The sequence below is a fragment of the Coregonus clupeaformis genome, chromosome 36 (genome assembly GCF_020615455.1).
Source record: "Coregonus clupeaformis isolate EN_2021a chromosome 36, ASM2061545v1, whole genome shotgun sequence".
NCBI classification, from domain to species: Eukaryota; Metazoa; Chordata; class Actinopteri; order Salmoniformes; family Salmonidae; genus Coregonus; species Coregonus clupeaformis.
In genome coordinates, this window is record NC_059227.1 from 24,347,754 (window position 1) to 24,372,491 (window position 24,738).

At 44.6% G+C, this 24,738-nt stretch overlaps 1 protein-coding gene across 3 annotated transcripts; it reads right to left on the bottom strand.

Annotated features, from left to right (window-relative positions):
- Positions 1-1,249: 1,249 nt before the first annotated feature.
- On the bottom strand, positions 1,250-22,830 carry LOC121552720 (snake venom vascular endothelial growth factor toxin ICPP-like). Of its 3 annotated transcripts, none has more exons than XM_041865734.2 (7): positions 22,601-22,830; positions 8,120-8,153; positions 7,783-7,979; positions 3,736-3,815; positions 3,414-3,440; positions 3,183-3,245; positions 1,250-2,105 (listed from the first exon to the last, which is right to left on the bottom strand). In XM_041865734.2, the coding sequence occupies exons 1-7, from the start codon at positions 22,694-22,696 to the stop codon at positions 2,084-2,086; spliced, it is 519 nt and encodes a 172-aa protein (XP_041721668.2). In that variant the 5' UTR covers positions 22,697-22,830; the 3' UTR covers positions 1,250-2,083. The 3 variants fall into 3 exon arrangements, with proteins under 3 accessions (XP_041721668.2, XP_041721667.2, XP_041721669.2); XM_041865733.2 differs by having other exon boundaries at positions 3,183-3,248; XM_041865735.2 differs by lacking the exon at positions 1,250-2,105 and having other exon boundaries at positions 3,118-3,245.
- Positions 22,831-24,738: the final 1,908 nt, after the last annotated feature.

Consider the following 24,738-nt stretch of genomic DNA (forward strand, 5'->3'; position numbering starts at 1 on the left):
CACTGTCTGTAATTTATTTAGATTTCAAGGCACACTTAACCATTATGGCTACCACATCATTCTGCAGTGATACGCCATCCCATCTGGTTTGTACTTAAGTGGGACTATCATTTGTTTTTCAACAGGACAATGACCCAACACACCTGCAGGCAGTGTAAGGGCTATTTTACCAAGAAGGAGAGTGATGGAGTGCTGCATCAGATGACCTGGCCTCCACAATCACCTGAACTCAACCAAATTGAGATGGTTTGGGATGGGTCAGACCGCAGAGTGAAGGAAAAGCAGCCAACAAGTGCTCATCATATGTGGGAACTCCTTCAAGACTGTTGGAAAAGCATTCCAGGTGAAGCTGGTTGAGAGAATGCCAAGAGTGTGCAAAGCTGTCATCAAGGCAAAGGGTGGCTATTTGAAGAAACTCAAATATAAAATATATTTTGATTTCTTGAACACTTTTTTGGTTACTACGTGATTCCATATGTGTTATTTCATAGTTTTGATGTCTTCACTATTATTCTACAATGTAGAAAATAGTAAAAAAATTACGAAAAACCCTTGAATGAGTAGGTGTTCTAAAACTTTTGACCAGTAGCGTAGCCAATTTTGACTTTGTGTTTGTAGTAACGAGTGGAAACCTGGCATTTCGCCTGTATGAGGGAATCCGTGATGTGAGACCGTAGTGTGCTGTTACATTACATAATAGTTAATAATATAATAAGCCATTTAGCAGACGCTTTTATCCAAAGCGACTTACAGTCAGGCGTGCATACATTTTTTTTTTGTGCATGGGTGGTCCCGGGGATCGAACCCAATACCTTAGCGTTACAAGCGCCATGCTCTACCAGCTGAGCTACAGAGGACCACAAGCCTATTTCTAGGCTACACGTTTTCCCTGGTCATGCCATTATGTTATTATCATAACATTATTAACAGTAACATAATCATAACATATAATACAAATGTCATGATTGTAAGCCTACAGACCTTTAACTATAAAACAAACTGGGGAGTCCTTCAGGACACACACACATTCGAAACAACCCATGTGAGGAAAATCTTATATTTTCTCCTTTCCTAGAGACTCAGTCAGACACATCATGACACCCAGTACATTAACACAGTACATTCCCAAGACAAGGATGTCATTCTAACGTAAACAACTCAAAACGTAATTCGCAGATACAATGTCTGATACAGTGATAAATGAGACACACAATCTAATCGTTATCAACTCATTTACGTTTTAATATATTTCATTTTCATATATTATACAGTGGAATCCATATGGATTTGTTATTCTTTTCTGTCTGATGAAAGTTAGAGCCCTAAGCAGTTCTTTCATATTTCCAAATACAACACTGTCACTGTAACCAGCCTAGAGCATAAGCCTACATATTAACACGCTTGAAGAATGTAAATGTGTGTACAGCAGATGATATCCTCTTTTAGGGACTCTCCGGTCCTGTTGTTATCACAGATATAAACATAGGTCTTTATATAACCTCCCATAGGTCCATCCCTCCCTTTGATCATGCACTCTTCAGTTCAGAAAAAAACAAAGTTCTGACCATAATATGATAATCATAGGGAGAGGTGTACTGTGAAGGTGTCTGTTCTCTCCTTTGTTCAGTCCACACCCATTCTGCATCTGTTTCAGTCTTCTTCTTTGTTGTAACATACCAGATTGAAGCTAAATCCATTTATTGGCCCACTGCTTTTCAAGAACACTGCAGGTAAGGTGTGGCTTAATCCCTTGGCAACTGCTTATCTCCTGTCCTGCCATCCCTCTGGCCATCTCCTCTGTGTCCATGAGGTGGCGCTACTGTATCTGCTATTACAGTGGAATATCATCCACGTCAAAGTACTCGCAAGGCTGATTTGGGTATCCAGTATCAGAAAACTAACGTTGTTATTACTCTGGTATAAATTGCAGTTTGGGGTTAGTGTATTTTCATGGACAACGAGTTGAGGCATTTATGTATCTGGGGGGTAAATAAGTAGGTGTCTGGTTTCCCCTATGCATTCTTCATTCCATAGCTGAATGGTGATTGGACAGGACTGGAAAGAAGGGGATCCAAGTATCCAACTAGCTGTGTGGGTGCTGACACCTGCAAAGAAACATGCAGAGTAAATGCTCTCACTCCCACAATTCAAGGTTGCTTTATTGGCATGACATTCAGGCAGTATATATGGCCAAAGCATACAAAACATTTACAATACAAGACATACAGATGGAAAGAAAAACAACAAATGAATGGGAGTGTGTGTTGTCTTCGACAGTGGGGGGTCTGGGTCGCTGCGTAGTTCAGCTCCCACACTCGAACCCACCACCGCGGCGTGAGTATCAGTATTATGTGTAAGCAATTAAGTTTCTCTCTCTTCCTCGCTGTCTCTCTCTGGAAATTTGGCTTGGCACCAAAAACGCACAAACTTTTACAGATGCACAATTGAGAGCATCCTGTCAGGCTGTATCACCGCCTGGTACGGCAACTGCACCGCCCGCAACCGCAGGGCTCTCCAGAGGGTGGTGCAGTCTGTCCAACACATTACCGGGGGCAAACTACCCGCCCTCCAGGACACCTACAGCACCCGATGTCACAGGAAGGCCAAAAAGATCATCAAGGACATCAACCACCCGAGCCACTGCCTGTTCACCCGGCTATCATCCAGAAGGCGAGGTCAGTACAGGTGCATCAAAGGTGGGACCGAGAGACTGAAAAACAGCTTCTATCTCAAGGCCATCAGACTGTTAAACAGCCATCACTAGCACATTAGAGGCTGCTGCCTATAGACAGACTAGAAATCACTGGCCACTTTAAGAAATGGAACACTAGTCCCTTTAATAATGTTTACATATCTTGCATTACTCATCTCATATGTATATACTGTATTATATACTATTCCACTGTATCTTAGTCCATGCCGCTCGGTCATTGCTCGTTCATATACGTATATATTCTTAATTCCATACCTTACTTCGATTTTTGTGTATATGATGTGAAAATGTTAGATATTACTTCTTAGATATTACTGCATTGTCGGAGCTAGAAGCACAAGCATTTCACTACACATGCAATAACATCTGCTAAACATGTGTATGTGACAAATACAATTTGATTTGTGTGCATCTCTGTGTGCGTGTAAGACTTCCCATCACCAGCTGAGAGCAGTCTAGTGACACTTACTTGCCACAGTCTTTGGATCTCTTCTTGTGCTTCCTCCTCCTGGGATGGATCCTGACTCTGGGTCTGCTGAGAAGGAGGGAAAGGAGTGGTGCTTGAGTTAACAAATCCACAGAAACAAACATGTAATTCTTAGGTAGTTACTATGTGATTACCATTTCTGTACTGTAAAATAAAAAAATTGCTACCCAATTACAGATCTGTAACCATAGAAGTAATCATTCATTTACTCACCTCTCATTCAAATGCATCTTCCGGAGTCTAAAAACAAGAGGACAGGTGTTATGAGTCTCATCAGGGTCATTCATATTCATTAGTGCACACCACAGCAAAACGTTTGGGAACGGAAAATGAAAACAACCTTTTCTTATTCGATACGGTCAGGGTAGTCCCTTCCCGTTTCGGCCTGATTGCTTCCGTCTCATTCCCAGTGAATACAACACAGTTTTTAAAGAGAATGTGCCTAGGTGAAAGGGCTGTTTATATTTTGAATGACTTAGATTCAAACTTAAACTTAGATGATTACATGTCAGATGATATTAGGCTTTATTATTACCTGCACTCACAGGTCTGATGCTCCACAAACGTCAGCTCCACATACTGCCCTGTCCTCTCAGTCGGAGTTATCCTCATCAACTGACACACAAACACACATAGGAAAACACAAAACACATGCATTGAGGTGTCCATGCACTCAAAGATGTAGACTGGCATTGGATGTTTTACCGGAACATACATTACCGTTCAAAAGTTTGGGGTCACTTAGAAATGTCCTTGTTTTCGAAAGAAAACTCGTGGGGGCTCCCAGAGGAGTTCTCACGGGAGGAGGAGTGCAGACGACGGAGACCCGAGAGGCAACCCCAAGAACATTTTTTGGGGGGGCACACGGTGTGGACGACAAGGCAGCAGGAGGCCGTTAAAAGGCGGGTCTGCAGGTTAGGAGAGGAGGCCACCATGTTACGGGGGCTATTGGTTCAGAGGGAGCAGGAGTTATTCGGTCAGAGGGAGGCGCTACAGGAGGCTATAAGGGAGAAGGAGAGTGTAGAGGCACGGCGAGAGGAGCTGGTTAGGCAGCAGAAGGAGCGGGGGTTAATAAAGGAAACCAGTCCCGCTCCTCGCACCAAGCAAGTGGTGCATGTCGCCAGTCCGGTCCGGCCCGTTACTGCTTCCCGCACTAAGCCAGTGGTGCGTGTTCCCAGTACGGCCCGACCCGTTCCTGCCCCTCGCACCAAGCCAGTGGTGCGCGTCGCCAGCCCGGTCCGGCCTGTTCCTGCTTCCCGCACTAAGCCAGTGGTGCGTGTTCCCAGTACGGCCCGACCCGTTCCTGCCCCTCGCACCAAGCCAGTGGTGCGCGTCGCCAGCCCGGTCCGGCCTGTTCCTGTCCCTCGCACCAAGCCAGAGGTGCGCGTCGCCAGCACGGTCCGGCCTGTTCCTGTCCCTCGCACCAAGCCAGTGGTGTGCGTCGCCAGCTCGGCCTGGCCTGTTCCTGCCCCTCGCACCAAGCCAGTGGTGCGCGTCGCCAGCCCGGCCCGGCCTGTTCCTGCCCCTCGCACCAAGCCAGTGGTGCGCGTCGCCAGCCCGGCCCGGCCTGTTCCTGCCCCTCGCACCAAGCCAGTGGTGCGCGTCGCCAGCCCGGCCCGGCCTGTTCCTGCCCCTCGCACCAAGCCAGTGGTGCGCGTCACCAGCCCGGCCTGTTCCTGCCCCTCGCACCAAGCCAGTGGTGCGCGTCGCCAGCCCGGCCCGGCCTGTTCCTGCCCCTCGCACCAAGCCAGTGGTGCGCGTCGCCAGCCCGGCCCGGCCTGTTCCTGCCCCTCGCACCAAGCCAGTGGTGCGCGTCACCAGCCCGGCCCGGCCTGTTCCTGCCCCTCGCACCAAGCCAGTGATGCGCGTCACCAGCCCAGCCTGTTCCTGCCCCTCGCACCAAGCCAGTGGTGCGCGTCGCCAGCCCGGCCCGGCCTGTTCCTGCCCCTCGCACCAAGACAGTGGTGCGCGTCGCCAGCCCTGCCCGGCCTGTTCCTGCCCCTCGCACCAAGCCAGTGGTGCGCGTCGCCAGCCCGGCCCGGCCTGTTCCTGCCCCTCGCACCAAGCCAGTGGTGCACGTCGCCAGCCCGACCCGGCCTGTTCCTACCCCTCGCACCACTGGCTTGGTGCACGTCGCCAGCCCGGCCTGGCCCCTCGCACCAAGCCAGTGGTGCGCGTCGCCAGCCCGGCCCGGCCTGTTCCTGCCCCTCGCACCAAGCCAGTAGTAGGTGTGTCCAGTCCGGCACGGCACGGCCCGTGCCTGTTCCACCGGTGCCCAGTTCAGCTCCGGTTAGCTGCTCCACTCCGGAGCCAGAGCAATCCGCTCCACCGGGGTCCAGTCCAGCTCCGGTCAGCGGATCCACTCCGGAGCCAGAGTAGTCCGCTCCACCGGTTCCCAGTTCAGCTCCGGTCAGCTGCTCCACTCCGGAGCCAGAGCAATCCGCTCCACCGGGGTCCAGTCCAGCTCCGGTCAGCGGCTCCACTCCGGAGCCAGAGCAGTTCGCTCCACCGTCGTCGGGTCCAGCTCCAGTCAGCGGCTCCAGTCCAGACCCAGACGTCAGCCCCTCTCCAGGTTCGGGGTCTCCCACACCAGGGTCCAGACAGGGCTTGGTACTTCGTGGGAGGAAGGAGAGGGGAAGCAGCGCGCCGAGGTCCAGACCAGACCAGGGGCACAACAGGGAGGCGGAGAGTAAGTGGTCGTCACGCCCTGAGCCGGATCCGCCTCCGAGGCGGAATGCCCACCGGGCCCCTACCCTGCTATGTTTATGTTGTGCGGTCAGAGTCCGCACCTTTGGGGGGGTACTGTCACGCCCTGACTCTGGGGACTCGTATATGTTGAGTCAGGGTGTGTATGTTCTATGTGGTGTATTTCTAGGTTTAGATCTAGATCGTCTAGATCTATGTTGGCCGGTGTGGTTCCCAATCAGAGGCAGCTGTCGCTCGTTGTCTCTGATTGGGGACCATACTTAGGTAGCCTATTGGCACTAGTGGGTTGTGGGATCTTGTTCCGTGTTAGGTATGTTTGTTTTGTGTACCTTGGACTTCACGTTTCGTTTGTTGTTTTGTCATTGTGTTTATTCTGAAAAATAAACATGTACGCATATCACGCTGCGCCTTGGTCTGACCCGTCGATGAACGATCGTGACAACCGCAGATTTTTTTATGGAATATCTACATAGGCCCATTATCAGCAACCATCAGTCCTGTGTTCCAATGGTACTTTGTGTTTGCTAAAGTTGATCATTTTAAAAGGCTAATTGATCATTAGAAAACCCTTTTGCAATTATGTTAGCACAGCTGAAAACTGTTGTGCTGATTAAAGAAGCAATAAATCTGGCCTTCTTGAGACTAGTTGAGTATCTGGAGCATCAGCAATTGTGGGTTCAATTACAGGCTCAAAATGGCCAGAAACAAGGAACTTTCTTCTGAAACTCGTCAGTCTATTCTTGTTCTGAGAAATGAAGGCTATTCCATGTGAGAAATTGCCAAGAAACTGAAGAGCTCGCACAGCGCTGTGTACTACTCCCTTCACCGAACAGTGCAAACTGGCTCTAACCAGAATAGAAAGAGGAGTGGGAGGCCCCGGTGCACAACTGAGCAAGAGGACAAATACATTAGTGTCTAGTTTGAGAAACAGACACCTCACAGGTCCTCAACTGGCAGCTTCATTAAATAGTACCCGCAAAACACCAGTCTCATTGTCAACAGTGAAGAGGTGACTCAGGGATGCTGACCTTCTAGGCAGAGTTACAAAGAGAAAGCCATATCTCAGACTGGGCAATATAAAGGAAAGATTAAGATGGGCAGTCTGAGGTATGGCTTTTTCTTTGCAACTCTGCCTAGAAGGTCAGCATCCCTGAGTCACCTCTTCACTGTTGACATTGAGACTGGTGTTTTGCGGGTACTATTTAATGAAGCTGCCAGTTGAGGACCTGTTAGGTGCCTGTTTCTCAAACTAGACACTGTTCTGTAAAGGGAGTAGTACACAGCGTTGTACGAGATCTTCAGTTTCTTGGCAATTTCTCACATGGAATAGCCTTCATTTCTCAGAACAAGAATAGACTGACGAGTTTCAGAAGAAAGTTCCTTGTTTCTGGCCATTTTGAGCCTGTAATCGAACCCACAATTGCTGATGCTCCAGATACTCAACTAGTCTCAAGAAGGCCAGTTTTATTGCTTCTTTAATCAGCACAACAGTTTTCAGCTGTGCTAACATAATTGCAAAAGGGTTTTCTAATGATCAATTAGCCTTTTAAAATGATAAACTTGGATTAGCAAACACAACGTGCCATTGGAACACAGAACTGATGGTTGCTGATAAATGGGTCTCTATACGTCTATGTAGATATTCCATTAAAAATCAGCCATTTCCATCTACAATGGTCATTTACAACATTAACAATATCTACACTGTATTTTATCAATTTGATGTTATTTTAATGGACCAAAAAAATTGCTTTTCTTTCAAAAACAATGACATTTCTAAGTGACCCCAAACTTTTGAACGGTAGTGTATCTCTTTAAGGTTGGAAGGGGGTAGTGCAAGGAAATCTGTGGCCTCCTGACACAAAGTGACCTCCACCTGCATGGTGACGTTACGTGAGAGGGTGGGGTGGCACTCCAGGTTCTCGTCTCCACAGCAACCAGCGCATCGCCACAGGGGCACGCAGGCAGGGCTAAAAATATATTCCACCTCTCCAGGATACTCCTGCTCCACCTCCACCAATCGCTCCATCGAACGACACAAACTCCGCCCCAAAACCTCCCGGAACAGTATCACTGCAATGAGAGTTGACCAATGAACTATCACTGAGACTCAGGTTGATTGACAGCTGACCAATGTATTCACTGTCTAAGTAATCTAACAATGTTATATATTAATACAGTTATTTAATTTAAGGAACTAGATATGCACTTACCTCTAGAGTGCATTTCCACTGGGGAGTGAGAAGTCTGGAATAAAAATAAGAAAATAAATGCAATGTTATATTTCAGATAGAAGAAAATGATCACAAGTAGACATCACTGTGAACATAGCCAATAAATAGTGACAGTTGACAGTCAGTCACAGAAACTTTGACTATGAACATATTTATTGGGCTGCTGATGAGCATAATCTTGTGGTAGAAAGATAATACTACAGCTGTGAGCAAGCAAGGGTTCTATTATAGCCTATTTTCAGCTCAACGAATGCAGAGGGGGAAGAATGAAGTCAAACCCAACCAGAATATTTTCACGCAGGGCCTCAGACTACAGACCATAGACTTATAGTACCAGTCAAAAGTGGACACACCTACTCATTCCAGGGGTTTTCTATATTTTTACTATTTTCTACATTGTAAAATAATAGTGAAGACATCAAAACTATGAATTAACACACATGGAATCATGTAGTAACCAAAAAAGTGTTAAACAAATATTTTATATTTGAGATTCTTCAAAGTAGCCACACTTCGCCTTGATAACAGCTTTGCACACTCTTGGTATTCTCTTTTTTTATTTTTATTTTATTTCACCTTTATTTAACCAGGTAAGCCAGTTGAGAATAGGTTCTCATTTACAACTGCGACCTGGCCAAGATAAAGCAAAGTAGTGCAATAAAAACAACACAGAGTTACATATGGGGTAAAAAAAACATAAAGTCAGAAATACAACAGAAAATATATATACAGTGTGTGCAAATGTAGCAAGTTATGGAGGTAAGGCAATAAATAGGCTATAGTGCAGAATAATTACAATAGTATTAACACTGGAATGCTAGATGTGCAAGAGATGATGTGCAAATAGAGATACTGGGGTGCAAAAGAGCAAAATAAATAACAATATAGGGATGAGGTAGTTGGGTGGGCTAATTTCAGATGGGCTGTGTACAGGTGCAGTGATCGGTAAGGTGCTCTGACAACTGATGCTTAAAGTTATTGAGGGAGATAAGAGTCTCCAGCTTCAGAGATTTTTGCAATTCGTTCCAGTCATTGGCAGCAGAGAACTGGAAGGAATGGCGGCCAAAGGAGGTGTTGGCTTTGGGAATGACCAGTGAGATATACCTGCTGGAGCGCAGACTACGGGTGGGTGCTGCTATGGTGACCAATGAGCTAAGATAAGGCGGGGATTTGCCTAGCAGTGATTTATAGATGGCCTGGAGCCAGTGGGTTTGACGACGGACATGTAGTGAGAACCAGCCAACAAGAGCGTACAGGTCACAGTGGTGGGTAGTGTATGGGGCTTTGGAGACAAAACGGATGGCACTGTGATAGACTACATCCAATTTGCTGAGTAGAGTGTTGGAGGCTATTTTGTAAATGACATCGCCGAAGTCAAGGATCGGTAGGATAGTCAGTTTTACGAGGGCATGTTTGGCATCTCAACCAGCTTCATGAGGTAGTCACCTCAAATGCATTTAAATTAACAGATGTGACTTGTTAAAAGTTACATTTGTGGAATTTCTTTCCTTCTTAATGCGTTTGAGTCAATCAGTTGTGTTGTGACAAGGTAGGGGTGGTATACAGAAGATAGCCCTATTTGGTAAAAGACCAAGTCCATATTAGGGCAAGAACAGCTCCAAATAAGCAAAGAGAAATGACAGTGCATCATTACTTTAAGACATGAAGGTCCGTCAATCTGAAAATGTTAAAGAACTTTGAAAGTGTCTTCAAGTGCTTTCGCAAAAACCATCAAGCACTATGATGAAATTGGCTCCCATGAGGACAGCCACAGGAAAGGAAGACCCAGAGTTACCTCTGCTGCAGAGGATAAGTTCATTTCAGTTAACTGTACCTCAGATTGCAGCCCAAATATATGCTTCACAGAGTTCAAGTAACAGACATCTCAACAGCAACTGTTCAGAGGAGACTGCGTGGAACAGGCCTTCATGGTCGAATTGCTGCAAAGAAACCACTACTAAAGGACACTGTTACGAACCCTGTGGTTTTAAAAGTCTAGGGTGGATGGAAAAGAGACACGTAACATAATTCATGCTAATTAGAATATTGCCAACGAACAGTGAGAACAAATTCACCGACAACCAAAAAGCTACCATCAAACATAATTTTTTTATTATAAACACACGGTAAAGGTTTGGGGAAAAGGGGCTGAGCAGGACACAAGGAATGAAACAATGTCAAAATCCCCTAAACTGATCTTGCCTGCCTCAAGAACTGCTAAGCTTACTACTAACTACACAAAAATACAGTAGGTGGTCTGCTCAGATCTAACTAGTGTTTTTAGACTAAGTTTTCCTACGGGTAGTGTATGCCCAAGGGCGACTTGCTAAAAATCCCCTTTTCCCAGGAACAAACAAACATAGTTACCATATGGAGTAAACAGCAAATGAGTGAGTACACAAAAAAACAAGACACCACAGTATCCATACTCACAAACAAAACTCTCAGTCAAAAAACACAACTGACTGGCTTTTAAAACAAGGGAAGGTGTGATGTGATTGGGTAATGAAAACCAGAAACAGGTGGTGCAATCAGGAGAGGTGGCCACTGATTGGTCCACCTCAGCAATCAGCAGATTAACTGATGACTGACAGGTGGGACACACCAACGACCTCCAATCAGGAACAAAAAGGACACCTGTGATTAGGGCAGAAGGAGAGGAAAAACACAAAAACACAAACAGGATACCTGTATCCGTAACAGACACCAATAATAAGAAGAGACTTGCTTGGGCCAAGAAACACGAACAATGGACTTTAGACCTGTGGAAATCTGTCCTTTGGTCTGATGAGTCCAAATGTGAGATTTTTGGTTCCAATCGCTGTGTCTTTGTGAGACACAGAGTAGGTGAACGGATGATCTCTGCATGTGTGGTTCCCACCGTGAAGCATGGAGGAGGAGGTGTGATGTGTGGGGGTTCTTTGCTGGTGACACTGCCTGTGATTTATTTAGAATTCAGGCACACTTAACCAGCATGGCTACCACAGCATTCTGCAGCGATACGCCATCCCATCTGGTTTGCGCTTAGTGGGACTATCAATTGTTTTACAACAGGACAATGACCCAAAACACACCTCCAGGCTGTGTAAGGGCTATTTGACCAAGAAGGAGGGTGATGGAGTGCTGCATCAGATGACCTGGCTTCCACAATCACCCGACCTCAACCCAATTGAGATGGTTTGGGATGAGTTGGACCGCAGAGTGAAGGAAAAGCAGCCAACAGGTGCTCAGCATATGTGGGAACTCCTTCAAGACTGTTGGAAAAGCATTCCTCATGAAGCTGGTTGAGAAAATGCCAAGAGTGTGCAAAGCTGTCATCAAGGCAAAGGGTGGCTACTTCGAAGAATCTCAAATATAAAAAATATTTTGATTTGTTTAACACTTTTTTGGTTACTACATGATTCCATTGGTGTTATTTCATAGTTTTGATGTCTTCACTATTATTCTACAATGTATAAAATAGTAAAAATAAAGAAAAACCCTTGAATGAGTAGGTGTGTCCAAACCTTTGACTGGTACTGTAAATCCAGACTAAAGCAGTGCAGTGGGATACTGTAGGATAGCAGGGGCCTCCCCAGTAGTAGAGAAAGCGAGAGCGAGAGATCTTTCGCCTCAGGCCCAACGTTTTTCTTTCCTTATTTTCACTTACTGATTCCACCCACTCTGGGGCTTTCTGAGTTCCAATGAGAGTTAACAGTTCCAATGAAGCCATGGTTTGGATAAACCCAAAGTTCCTATGAAGAATGATACACCTGCTTTTTTAATAAACTGTTACATTATTTTAATAATCAAGCTTTTTTGTGAACTTGAATCCATGGAAGGATAGACTGGCTGACACCAGCTCATGTTGGTTGCGTCAGCCAGGCTGATGGAAGGAAGCCATGGTTTCAACAAACCTTAGGCCATGTGATGAGAATGTCTGTCTACAGTGTGGCAGAGGAGACACATTTTCCTCGATGTTACAGTGCTGCTGAATAATCTATTTCAGTACCAGCTACGTGTTGTCACTCAGAAGCAACAAGAGGCAGTGATGTGGCAAAACTGCAGCCATCCATCTCTGTCGCCATAGTGACGCCACAAAACCAACCATAACCAACAATACATGACCATTAGTCTCTTCCCACAGACCACTAATGCACAAGTACAAAAAGGCATCCCAGGACGTCTCTACTGTAAGTCTTTGTTTGGACACAGTGAGAGACATGTCTCGGGTCAGGAACTATGAACACAAACAAACACAAATACAAGCCCAGACAGTGGACAGGCAGCTCACAGAGACAATGGGAGAGACACAGTTCTGGAGTTCTCACAGTATTCTGCTAGCCATCCTTGACCTCAAGGGGTCTCTCTTTCCCTCTCTCTCCTCCTCCTCGCTCTATTTCTTCCTGTCCTTCTTTCTCTCTCTCTCTCTCTTCCCATCTCTTTCTCTCTCTCTCCTCGCTCTATTTCTTACTGTCCTTCTTTCTCTCTCTCTCTCTCTCGCTCTCTTCCCATCTCTTTCTCTCTCTCTCTCTCTCTCTGCTTCTCTCTCTCATAAGTTGTATTTTATAAATGTCAGTTTGTATCTCTGGATCCAGTGGTCCCATCTGGGCTGGTTTCAATGGCTCTAATAAATCTCACCATTAGCTCCTATTTAACTGGCCTCCATTACATGTATCCTGTTGACACTAAGAGTTAGTTTCTCTCTATGGGTTTCAGCTGGTTATTTTATCACACACAAACCCCTGTAGTGAGACGGAGGTGGTGGTCAGGTTTTGTAGTGATTTAGGTGGAACAGTGGAAAGTCCCGGGCCCGGTTTACGAGTGTTTTAAAGATTAATCTTTCCTACAACGGCCGAAGATGTAACATGCTTTTTCCAAAACACCACGCAGAGAGAACGGTCGCTAAGTGTGTCGTTGGAGCATGTGTCGACGGTACTGATAGGATCGACAGAAAGGGAGCACTGCTCTCAGATCAGCTTTCTCCATTCAAATCTAAATTCAAAATAAATTGCACACCCTAGAATTTACTCTAAATAATGTTTACGACCACAAATAACCATAACTGTAGCGACCCTGTGTTTATAAATGTGGATATCGACTTTGCCACTTCAGCATGCTTTTATGACACAGTCGATGCCACGTAGGGCTATGGGCCAGAAGGATAAGGGTTTGCCGACCACCACGGACGAGCTCACTCTCCCTGCCTGTTTCGTTGCAATACGATCAGAGCCGGCTGCAGACAATGATCAGCTAGGGGGAAATTAGATTTTCAACATTTTGATGCCATATTTCTAATTATATCAAATATATGCAACAAATGTTCCAACAACAGGTTTATGTGCCAATGCACCACACAACCAATAAACAAAGCATACCGACTTTGAGCTCTTCAGTATCATGTTTTGCGTTTTCAACACTACAATTAATAGACTATGTCAATCTAGACAAACAGAAAATACAACCCTCCCTACCTTGTTTAGTAACAGATGTCTCTTTCCATTCATCAAATGGCTGCTGCACAGTTTGGATTTATTTAATTATTGATTTTATTTGTCATACATAAACTGAACAAAAATATAAACTCAACATGTAAAGTGTTGGTCCCATTTTTCATGAGCTGAAATAAAAGATCCCAGAAATGTTCCATGTTGCGTTTAAATGGCGCCGGAGGGGATGGCTGCCGTTTTACGGGCTCCTAACCAACTGAGCATTGTTTGTAACTTATTTTGTACATGTTGCTGCTACCATCTCTTATGACCGAAAAGAGCTTCTGTACATCAGAACAGCGATTACTCAACTCAAACTGGACGACGATCTTTTCTTTAATGAGTCCGACGCGAAGGATATACTGCTTTCCCGAGACCAGGCCCAAATCCCCATCATTCGCGTGAAGAAAAGACAGAGAAACCGGGGACGGAGGTCGGGGTGCCTTGTGAGAATTCGTCGGCAAGTGGGTAAACCGCCACTACCATCAGTCCTATTAGCCAACGTGCAATCACTGGAAAATAAACAGGATGATCTACGATCAAGACTATCCTACCAACGGGACATTAAAAACTGTAATATCTTATGTTTCACCAAGTCCTGGCTGAACGATGACACGGACAATATAGAGCAGCTACGTCTGGTAAGACGAGGGGCGGGGGTGTGTGTCTATTTGTCAATAACAGCTGGATCTCTAATATTAAAGAAGTCTTGAGGTATTGCTCGCCTGAGGTAAAGTACCTTATGATAAGCTGTAGACCACACTATCTACCGAGAGAGTTCTCATCTATATTAGTCATAGCCGTCTATTTACCACCACAAACTGATGCTGGCACTAGGACCGCACTCAACAAGCTGTATAAGGCCATAAGCAAACAAGAAAATGCTCATCCAGAAGTGGCGCTCCTAGTGGCCGGGGACTTTAATGCAGGCAAATTTAAATCAGTTTTACCTAATTTCTACCAGCATATCACATGTGCAACCAGAGGAAAAAAAACTCTAGACCACCTTTACTCCACCCACAGAGACACATACAAAGCTCTCCCTCGCCCTCCATTTGGCAAATCTGACCATAATTCTATCCTCCTGATTCCTGCTTACAAGCAAAAACTAAAGCAGGAAGTAATAGTGTCTCGCTCAATACGGAAGTGGTCAGATGACGCGGATGCTACGCTAGAGGACTGTTTTGCTAGCACAGTCCCCACAGTGACCGTACGTACATATCCCAACCAGAAGCCATGGATTACAGGCAACATCCGCACCGAGCTAAAGGCTAGAGCTGCCGCTTTCAAGGAGCGGGACACTAATCCGGACGTTTAAAATAAATCCTGCTATGCCCTCTGACGAACCATCAAACAGGCAAAGCGTCAACACAGGACTAAGATTGAATCCTACTACACCGGCTCTGACGCTTGTCGGATGTGGCAGGGCTTGCAAACTATTACAGACTTCAAAAGGAAAACACAGCCGCGAGCTGCCCAGTGATGCAAGCCTACCAGACGAGCTAAATGCCTTTTATGCTCGCTTCGAGGCAAGCAACACTGAAGCATGCATGAGAGCACCAGTTGTTCTGGACGACTGTGTGACCATGCTCTCCGTAGCCGATGTGAGTAAGACTTTTAAACAGATCAACATTCACAAGGCCGCAGGGCCAGACAGATTACCAGAGCATGTACTCAGAGCATGCGTGGACCAACTGGCAATTGTCTTCACTGACATTTTCAACCTCTCCCTGACCGAGTCTGTAATACCTACATGTTTTAAGCAGACCACCATAGTCCCTGTTCCCAAATGACTACCGTCAGTAGCCATGAAGTGCTTTGAAAGGCTGGTCATGGCTCATATCAACACCATCATCCTGGAAACCCTAGACCCACTCCAATTCGCATACCGCCCCAACAGATCCACAGGTGACACAATCTCAATTGCACTCCACACTGCCCTTTCCCACCTGGACAAAAGGAACACCTATGTAAGAATGCTGTTCATCGACTACAGATCAGCATTCAACACCATAGTGCTCACAAAGCTCATCACTAAGCTAAGGATCCTGGGATTAAACACCTCCCTCTGCAACTGGATCCTGGACTTCATGACAGGCCGCCCCCAGGTGGTAAGGGTAGGCAACAACACATCTGCCACGCTGATCCTCAACACGTGGGCCCCTCAGGAGTGCGTGCTTATTCCCCTCCTGTACTCCCTGTTCACCCACGACTGCGTGGCCAAGCACGACTCCAACACCATCATTAAGTTTGCTGACGACACAACAGTGGTAGGTCTGATCACCGACAATGATGAGACAACCTATAGGGAGGAGGTCAGAGACCTGGCAGTGTGGTGCCAGGACAACAACCTCTCCCTCAACGCGAGCAAGACAAAGGAGCTGATCACGGGGCTGTATTGGAGCACGTCAAGAGTTTCAAGTTCCTTGGTGTCCACATCACCAACAAAATATCATGGTCCAAATACACCAAGACAGTTGTGAAGAGGGCACAACAACACCTTTTCCCCCTCAGGAGACTGAAAAGATTTGGCATGGGTCCCCAGATCCTCAAAAAGTTATACAGCTGCACCATCGAGAGCATTCTGACCAGTTGCATCACCACCTGGTATGGCTACTGCTCGGAGGGTAGTGCGTACGGCCCAGTACATCACGGGGGCCAAGCTTCCTGCCATCCAGGACCTATATACTAGGCGGTGTCAGAGGAAGGCCCAAAAAATTGTCAAAGACTCCAGTCACCCAAGTCATAGACTGTTCTCTCTGCTACCGCACAGCAAGCAGTACTGGAGCGCCAAGTCTAGGTCCAAAAGGCTCCTTAACAGCTTCAACCCCCAAGCCATAAGACTGCTGAACAATTAATGAAATGGCCACCCAGACTATTTACATTGACTGCTGCTACTCACTGTTTATTATCTATGCTGAGGAGTATTTCTGTCTGTAATAAATCCCTTTTGTGGGGAAAAACTCATTCTGATTGGTTGTGCCTGGCCCACCAGTGGGTGGAAATAGCTCCCAATTGGGTGGGCCTTTGCCCTCCCAGGCCCGCCCATGGCTGCGCCCCTGCCCAGTCATGTGAAATCCATAGATTAGGGCCTAATTCATTTATTTCAATTGACTGATTTCCATCTATGAACTGTAACTCAGTAAAATCTTTGAAATTGTTGCATGTTGGAAACTAATTCAATATACATTAAAATGACTAAAACCAAATCGAAACTGTGTAGAAATTATAATGGACTTACAGTGAGGGAAAAAAGTATTTGATCCCCTGCTGATTTTGTACGTTTGCCCACTGACAAAGAAATTATCAGTCTATAATTTTAATGGTATGTTTATTTGAACAGTGAGAGACAGAATAACAACAACAAAATCCAGAAAAACGCATGTCAAAAATGTTATAAATTGATTTGCATTTTAGTGAGGGAAATAAGTATTTGACCCCCTCTCAATCAGAAAGATTTCTGGCTCCCAGGTGTCTTTTATACAGGTAACGAGCTGAGATTAGGAGCACACTCTTAAAAGGAGTGCTCCTAATCTTAGTTTGTTACCTGTATAAAAGACACATGTCCACAGAAGCAATCAATCAATCAGATTCCAAACTCTCCACCATGGCCAAGACCAAAGAGCTCTCCAAGGATGTCAGGGACAAGATTGTAGACCTACACAAGGCTGGAATGGGCTACAAGACCATCGCCAAGCAGCTTGATGAGAAGGTGACAACAGTTGGTGCGATTATTCGCAAATGGAAGAAACACAAAATAACTGTAAATCTCCCTCGGCCTGGGGTTCCATGCAAGATCTCACCTCGTGGAGTTGCAATGATCATGAGAACGGTGAGGAATCAGCCCAGAACTACACGGGAGGATCTTGTCAAATATCTCAAGGCAGCTGGGACCATAGTCACCAAGAAAACAATTGGTAACACACTACGCCGTGAAGGACATAAATCCTGCAGCGCCCGCAAGGTCCCCCTGCTCAAGAAAGCACATATACATGCCCGTCTGAAGTTTGCCAATGAACATCTGAATGATTCAGAGGAGAACTGGGTGAAAGTGTTATGGTCAGATGAGACCAAATTCGAGCTCTTTGGCATCAACTCAACTCACCGTGTTTGGAGGAGGAGGAATGCTGCCTATGACCCCAAGAACACCATCCCCAAACATGGAGGTGGAAACATTATGCTTTGGGGGTGTTTTTCTGCTAAGGGGACAGGACAACTTCACCGCATCAAAGGGACGATGGACTGGGCCATGTACCGTCAAATCTTGGGTGAGAACCTCCTTCCCTCAGCCAGGGCATTGAAAATGGGTCGTGGATGGGTATTCCAGCATGACAATGACCCAAAACACACGGCCAAGGCAACAAAGGAGTGGCTCAAGAAGAAGCACATTAAGGTCCTGGAGTGGCCTAGCCAGTCTCCAGACCTTAATCCCATAGAAAATCTGTGGAGGGAGCTGAAGGTTCGAGTTGCCAAACGTCAGCCTCGAAACCTTAATGACTTGGAGAAGATCTGCAAAGAGGAGTGGGACAAAATCCCTCCTGAGATGTGTGCAAACCTGGTGGCCAACTACAAGAAACGTCTGGCCTCTGTGATTGCCAACAAGGGTTTTGCCACCAAGTAATAAGTAATGTTTTGCAGAGGGGTCAAATACTTATTTCCCTCATTAAAATGCAAATCAATTTATAACATTTTTGACATGCGTTTTCTGGATTTTTGTTTTGTTATTCTGTCTCTCACTGTTCAAATAAACCTACCATTAAAATTATAGACTGATCATGTCTTTGTCAGTGGGCAAACGTACAAAATCAGCAGGGGATCAAATACTTTTTTCCCTCACTGTATATTCTTGACAGTCCAGCTCGTTAATAATCACTAGACAGTCAGGGAGAATCGAAAATTTAAAAAACGATGGCTAGAGGACTATTTTTTGCACATTTTGACTGCAAGGAAATATAACACATTTTCATTGCAGCCCTCCAGACCTCAACCAAATGTGGCCCCCAGGGCAAAATGAGTTTGACACCCCTGCTTTAGGGTGTCTATAGCTAGGTTTCCATCCAATTGGTGACAGATTTTCATGCGAATATTCTAAAATCTGAATATGAACAACATGCACATTTTCCCATCAGAGTTGTGTTTCCATTAAATTGGCTAGTTGCGGATAAAAGTCTGTGCGTATACGTAGCGCACAAAAAAAATACTTTTGAGGTTACATTTCCATGTACCGAATAAAAAAATACTAGTAAAATGGGTTTCCATCTAATTTTCAACTCAAGGCCTACTGATTGTTTTGTCACAAAAATGTTGCATAGGTATAGCAAATGTACACACTGGTATTGGCGCGTGTGCTCTAGCCAAAAGTTTGCAGATACAGTGCAGGTATAGTTTACTACATGATGCGATTATTATGGACAAAAGTGTGATATTATTTTTATTTTTCAAATAGCATCCAAGCATTGATCATCATGTCACCAGAATAAGACCCTTGATATTTATTGAAAGGAGCATTAAGCTCATCACCGTGTACTTTCACCACCATGTGAAGTTCATCATAATTTGCTTCATCTGTAGGCTAATAAAATGCATGGTTTCCGGAGTGGGAGGAACACACACCATGTCATCACGCGTGACTCCAAGTTTAATTCAATATGATGGTTGTTATATCGATATTTTCGCATAAAGGCGTTTCTACCGCCATTTCTCGCATAATAACGTTTATCTACACAAAAATATCCCACCATGTCCAGCGATCAAATGATCTGAAGGCATTTATTAAATTGTCCCGAAACTTCCTGTTTCCATCACAGCTGTAATGATTTTATTTTATATTGTGTGACTTTACTCGTATTAAAACTGGATGTAAACGTGCCAAGTCAAGCCATTTTGAGGATGCTGGAATTATATTTTGGATGAACGTGCGCATGCCTACAATACACTTTTGATGTAGCCTAATCAGATTAAAACATTGTGACTGGTTGTGTTTATGCCACATAAATACATTAAAAAAGTTACATGATAAATATTTAGGCTATATTGAAGCGTTAGGTTCTAGGTGCGCGAGGAATAGCTGCTCGGATTGGAGAGGAGGCAGGGCGCGCTTTAAGCTTTCCTGAATAACTGGGCCTGCCAGAAGCATATGTGGCCACATTATTATAGGACGATTTAGGAGAATGATGATCTGCAACAGACAGTGCATCTCAGTATCAGAAGTAAAAATTACAGCCAGACTGGCCAGCTATCCAAATGGAATGAAACATTCAAATCACAGGTCTATTGCGCCATTTTTTTCAAATGGCATTTTCACTGCAGCCTAGAGTATAATTTTGTACTCCCTTGAAAACAATAATGCAATTTTTCATTGCATTGTGGGGTTGTAGGCTGGTAGGATAATTGTATTGTCCCTAAACAGATCAATGGGGGAGCTTTTTGAGCTGCGTGTCTCATGTCTTCACTGTTCTTTCATGCGCGATGATGCACATTGGCCTCGCTGCTGCCTATCAGCTATTCCTATTTGTTATTGTGGATTCATATTGAAAATTGATTAAGCTTCGAATGCTTTTATGTGTGGTATGATTGCTAGTTAACCTATTGCAGATCTGGACAAACGGTCCACCTACCACTACTGTCACTATGAATGGTGGATAGAGGCCAGGATAGGCAGTTAGACTGGTAGACTCTTGACCTGTGGTATAGTAAAAGTTCGAGGCGGAAAAGCGTTGTACAAAAGGTAAGTTACCAAAACACCTTGATACAGGGGAAGTGCATGTAAACAGGAAATTGGGCTAGGATGGAAGAAATAATATAGTAAAACCTGCAAAAGAGAGAATGTAAACCAGGGAAAAAACGCACTAGCCTCCCGTACCCAATGAAAAACCACACAACCCTCCCCAAAGCAAAACAAAAAGTTTGACAACCCTCCCCTATTTTGGCCCGTAGTACACTTCACATACAGGGAGTAGTTCCTCGCTTGAACAGTAGTGTGACAATGACACTGCACACCCTGCTGAGTGCATCGCAGTAATGTGGGTTCCTCATCTCCTCTCCTTTATCTTTACTCATCTGAAAACACTGGTTAGGTGAAAGTATCACCAGTCCTGCTGTTCCACAACGAGACGAGGAGAGGATGCCACTTTAGATTGTTGAGATACATCCCAAGTCTCAATAAGGGTCAGACTTTACTACAGGAAAAGGAAGCACCTGTGTAGTGAGACTATTAACGTTACACCCCTAAGAACCAACCCATGTCCCTCCATCTTTCCCTGCATGCAACATCATACTGCCTTCATTGTGTATGAGAGTTATACTTTACTGCAATAAAGAACACATTTTATGCTCTTATTTAGGACGTCCTCCTATTCCACCGTGTGATCGACGGGTCTCTATCTCTCCTCTGATCCCAGCTCCCTCCACCGAGAGTATCATGATCAGCTTTCACTATCGATCCCCAACACACTCATTATGTCTTACATTCCCTGCTGCAACATTAACTAATTATCACTACATTATTTGGTGCGCCCTGTCCATAGCTACTGTACGTTCGGTGCCACAAACATATTGCACCAAGAGGTGTGTACGTCCCCCACTTTCAGTATGTAGCGTTTAGAAATGTAAACATGATCCATCTTTTTTTGACAGATCTGCTCTGTCCCAGGTGGTCTAGCCAGCAGCTGCAGATGGATATCTGTTCCTGTGACTTCTGCTCCTGTACATATCTGCTCGCATGGCTAATTAGTATCACACTGCCACGATAAACAGCATAAAGCATCCTTGTATAAACTATTAAATCGTTATCAACTTTAAACTACATTTCCCAGAAAACCTAAACAGCCCCATGCAGGTGGTCGCCCCTCAGTGTCTGTTGAATGTGTTGCTAATGCATTTGTAGACTAACTGGTAGAAAAAGTACTCAATTGTCATAAGTCAAAGTTACCCAGTAAAATACTACTTGAGTAAAAGTCTAAAAGTGTCTGGTTTTAAATGTACTTAAGTACAGTGGTAGAAAAAATACTCAATTGTCATACTTGAGTAAAAGTACAAAGTAAAAGTAAATGCTATACATCAAATTCCTTATATTAAGCAAACCAGACGGCACGATTTTCGTATTCTTTTTAATTACGGACAGACAGGGGCACACTCCAACACTCAGACATAATTTACAAACACAATATTTGTGTTTCGTGAGTCCGCCAGATCAGAGGCAGTATGGATGACAAAGCGTTATATTGATAGGTGCCATAATTCTGTCCTGCTTGAGCATTCTAAATGTAACGAGTACTTGTAGGTGTCAGGGAAACTGTATGGAGTAAAAAGTACATTATTTTCTTTAGGAATGTAGTGGAGTGAAAGTAAAAGTTGTCAAAAATATAAATGGTAAAGTAAAGTACAGATACCCCAAAAAACTACTTTTTTAAGTACTTAAGTACTTTATACCACTGCTACTGTAATACCTTGATAGTTATCCCTGATTTCTCTTGAAGCCACTTCAGTATTAGGAGTCAATATACGCTAGGAGAGGATTAACTATATTTTACGATCTCCCTAATGTTGAACTCACTGTAAAAGTGAGGCGTGATGATAAAAGTGAGTTACAGTATTTGAAAAAATAGCTCTAAATGTGACTCTCATTACTTTTTCACGTGAAGTGGTAATGGGAGTCACATTTTGGGGCCGCAGAAGAAATTGGAGATACAGACTTGAAGCAGTTATGAACTTCACCCTTTACAGAGAGTCCAGTTTGGAACATTGCATACAATAAAGTAAAAAAAATAAAACATGTGTTACTTGCTATATTAAAACTAAAAGGATGATTAATAGCCTATCATTATTTCTTTCTGAGTACAGAGGTTTTCAAGGAGGCTGAACCATTGTTTATTAAGAACTAAAGCCGAATGACATCATCACAAAATGACAAAATATATTGACCATTTACACAACACATGTTCGCTGTTGTCCCTTAATAGTGACAGGCTATAAAACAGTCATACTACTTTACCTGAGCAGGTGGCAAGTGGAACATAAGAGTGGCCAAAATCTGCGAGACCCCGACGAGAAAGTGCATCTTGAAGGAAAAAGTTTTCATTTTTGGCATTCAAATTTTTCAACATATATGCTATTTCACAAAATCTGAGTGGCTGTCGGCATTGACAGTCCTCAGTCAAGGTACAGCGATGCGCGTATTATCGACCACTGTAGAAATGACGCGATTGAGAACAGATTGAGCGCCCCTTGGATGACCAACGCTGACGGTGAAGAGCAGTCAGAGGAGGACCGAGTTTTTGTAAGATACTAAATTGCAGCGCTTGGACATAGCCTAATCTAAAGGTGATTAGTGAAATTCAATTAGGTTACTTTTATCAAAGCGTTCCATTGTCCCCACTTATGGCATGTGCATCTAAATGGTTGTCGTTTACCAAAACGAATTGAGATTTTGGATTAACATTTTAACAGACAATTTGAGTAATGTGTTTTACTTATTATGCTTTTGTCTCCTGTTTATTATTTTTTTACTCTTTCACTCTGAATCCCTTTGCATGACGATTAATGAATACAGCAGATGTGTAATTATGAGTGATAGGATATGATACTTAGTGATTTTTGATGAGGGAACGAACATGACAGTTCATTATTGTGACATGTGCAGGAGAGATATGAGTACCGGCCAGTCCTCCCTCATGCTAAAGCCAGATTGATGACCTTCAGCATCTACAAATTCTCATCATCCATTTATTTTCCTAGATAATGAGTGAATTAGGATAATGAACCGGATATTGTGTTTTTTCAAGTGCTCAAAACACTTCATAAGGAAGGAAAGCATCATCATCCAGATCCAATATATGCAGTATTCTCAGAGCAAATTTTTACCACCCAAGTTAGAGTAGGTTAGAGTGAGTTGGTGCTTCTGACCCCATGGCAGCGGCTAGTCTTTACAGTGGGTGAGGGTGAGTAGATTAGAACCCTCCTCTGCAAGTAGACACAAACACACCTTATCTGTCTGGACGTGTGACAGTGATGGTGCGTTTACATGACTACAGGAATGAAGGAGGAGGATCCCTTTCAGACATTCTGCTCATATTTGGAGCGGTGGCATGATAACCTCATCATGTCTGGGGTAAGACCAGACAGGGACCACACTCTGCGGGCCAGTGTACATACACAATTCACTGTGCATGTGCAACTCATAGGCCATGCTACTCACACCTAGAGAGAAAGATTACCTTCCATTGTGGTCCTCTGTAGCTCAATTGGTAGAGCATGGCGCTTGTAACGCCAGGGTAGTGGGTTCGATCTCCGGGACCACCCATACGTAAAAATGTATGCACGCGTGAGTGTAAGTCGCTTTGGATAAAAGCGTCTGCTAAATGGCATATTATTATCTCCATCCATGATAATGGTACAGCTCTGTTATTAGTTACAAGAACAACTCTCACACCCAATGATGATGAATATACCTACTGGGCACAGAAGTCAGTTCAATGTCTATTTTTTATTTACATTTGGTTGAGTTGTCAACTAACGTGAATTCAATGTGAAATCAACAAACAAATTCACCATCACGTTAGATTTAGGTTAAAAGTTGGGTGAAAAAAAAAGAAATTCCCTCACATTGATTAGTTTTTGCAAATCCAATCAGTTTTCCACATTGATTCAACGTCATCACATTGCAATTTTTGGTTGAAATGACGTGGAAACAACATTGATTCAACCTGTTTTTGCACAGTGGGCAGTTACTGGTAGTGGACCTGTGGAATCATCATACATTTCTGTTGTTAAACCAGAGTGATAGACAATGAGCTAAATAGGTAGGTTTGTTTTGAATGTGTGTTTGGAGGAGAGATAACCAGGATAGATGATCCCCTCCCTCCTTTTCTCCCTCCCTTTCTCCCTCCTTTTCTCCCTCCCTCCCTCCCTCCCTCCCTCCCTCCCTCCCTCCCTCCCTCCCTCCCTCCCTCCCTCCCTCCCTCCCTCCCTCCCTCCCTCCCTCCCTCCTTTTCTCTACAGCCCCTCCCTTCCTCCTCCCTCCCTCCTCCCTCATTCCCTCCCCCCTCCCCCCTCCCTTCCTCCTCCCTTCCTCCTCCCTCCCTCCTCCCTCCCTCCTCCCTCATTCCCTCCCCCCTCCCCCCTCCCTCCCTC

Excerpts from the sequence above, each read along its gene's own strand:
- LOC121552720 (XM_041865733.2), bottom strand. The coding sequence starts at position 22,696 with ATGCCAAAAATGAAAACTTTTTCCTTCAAGATGCACTTTCTCGTCGGG. Across the intron at positions 3,816-7,782 it reads CACGTAACGTCACCATGCAG|TTGATGAGGATAACTCCGAC; the intron begins GTGGAGGTCACT and ends TTTGTGTGTCAG. Across the intron at positions 2,106-3,182 it reads AGATCCAAAGACTGTGGCAA|GTGTCAGCACCCACACAGCT; the intron begins GTAAGTGTCACT and ends GTTTCTTTGCAG.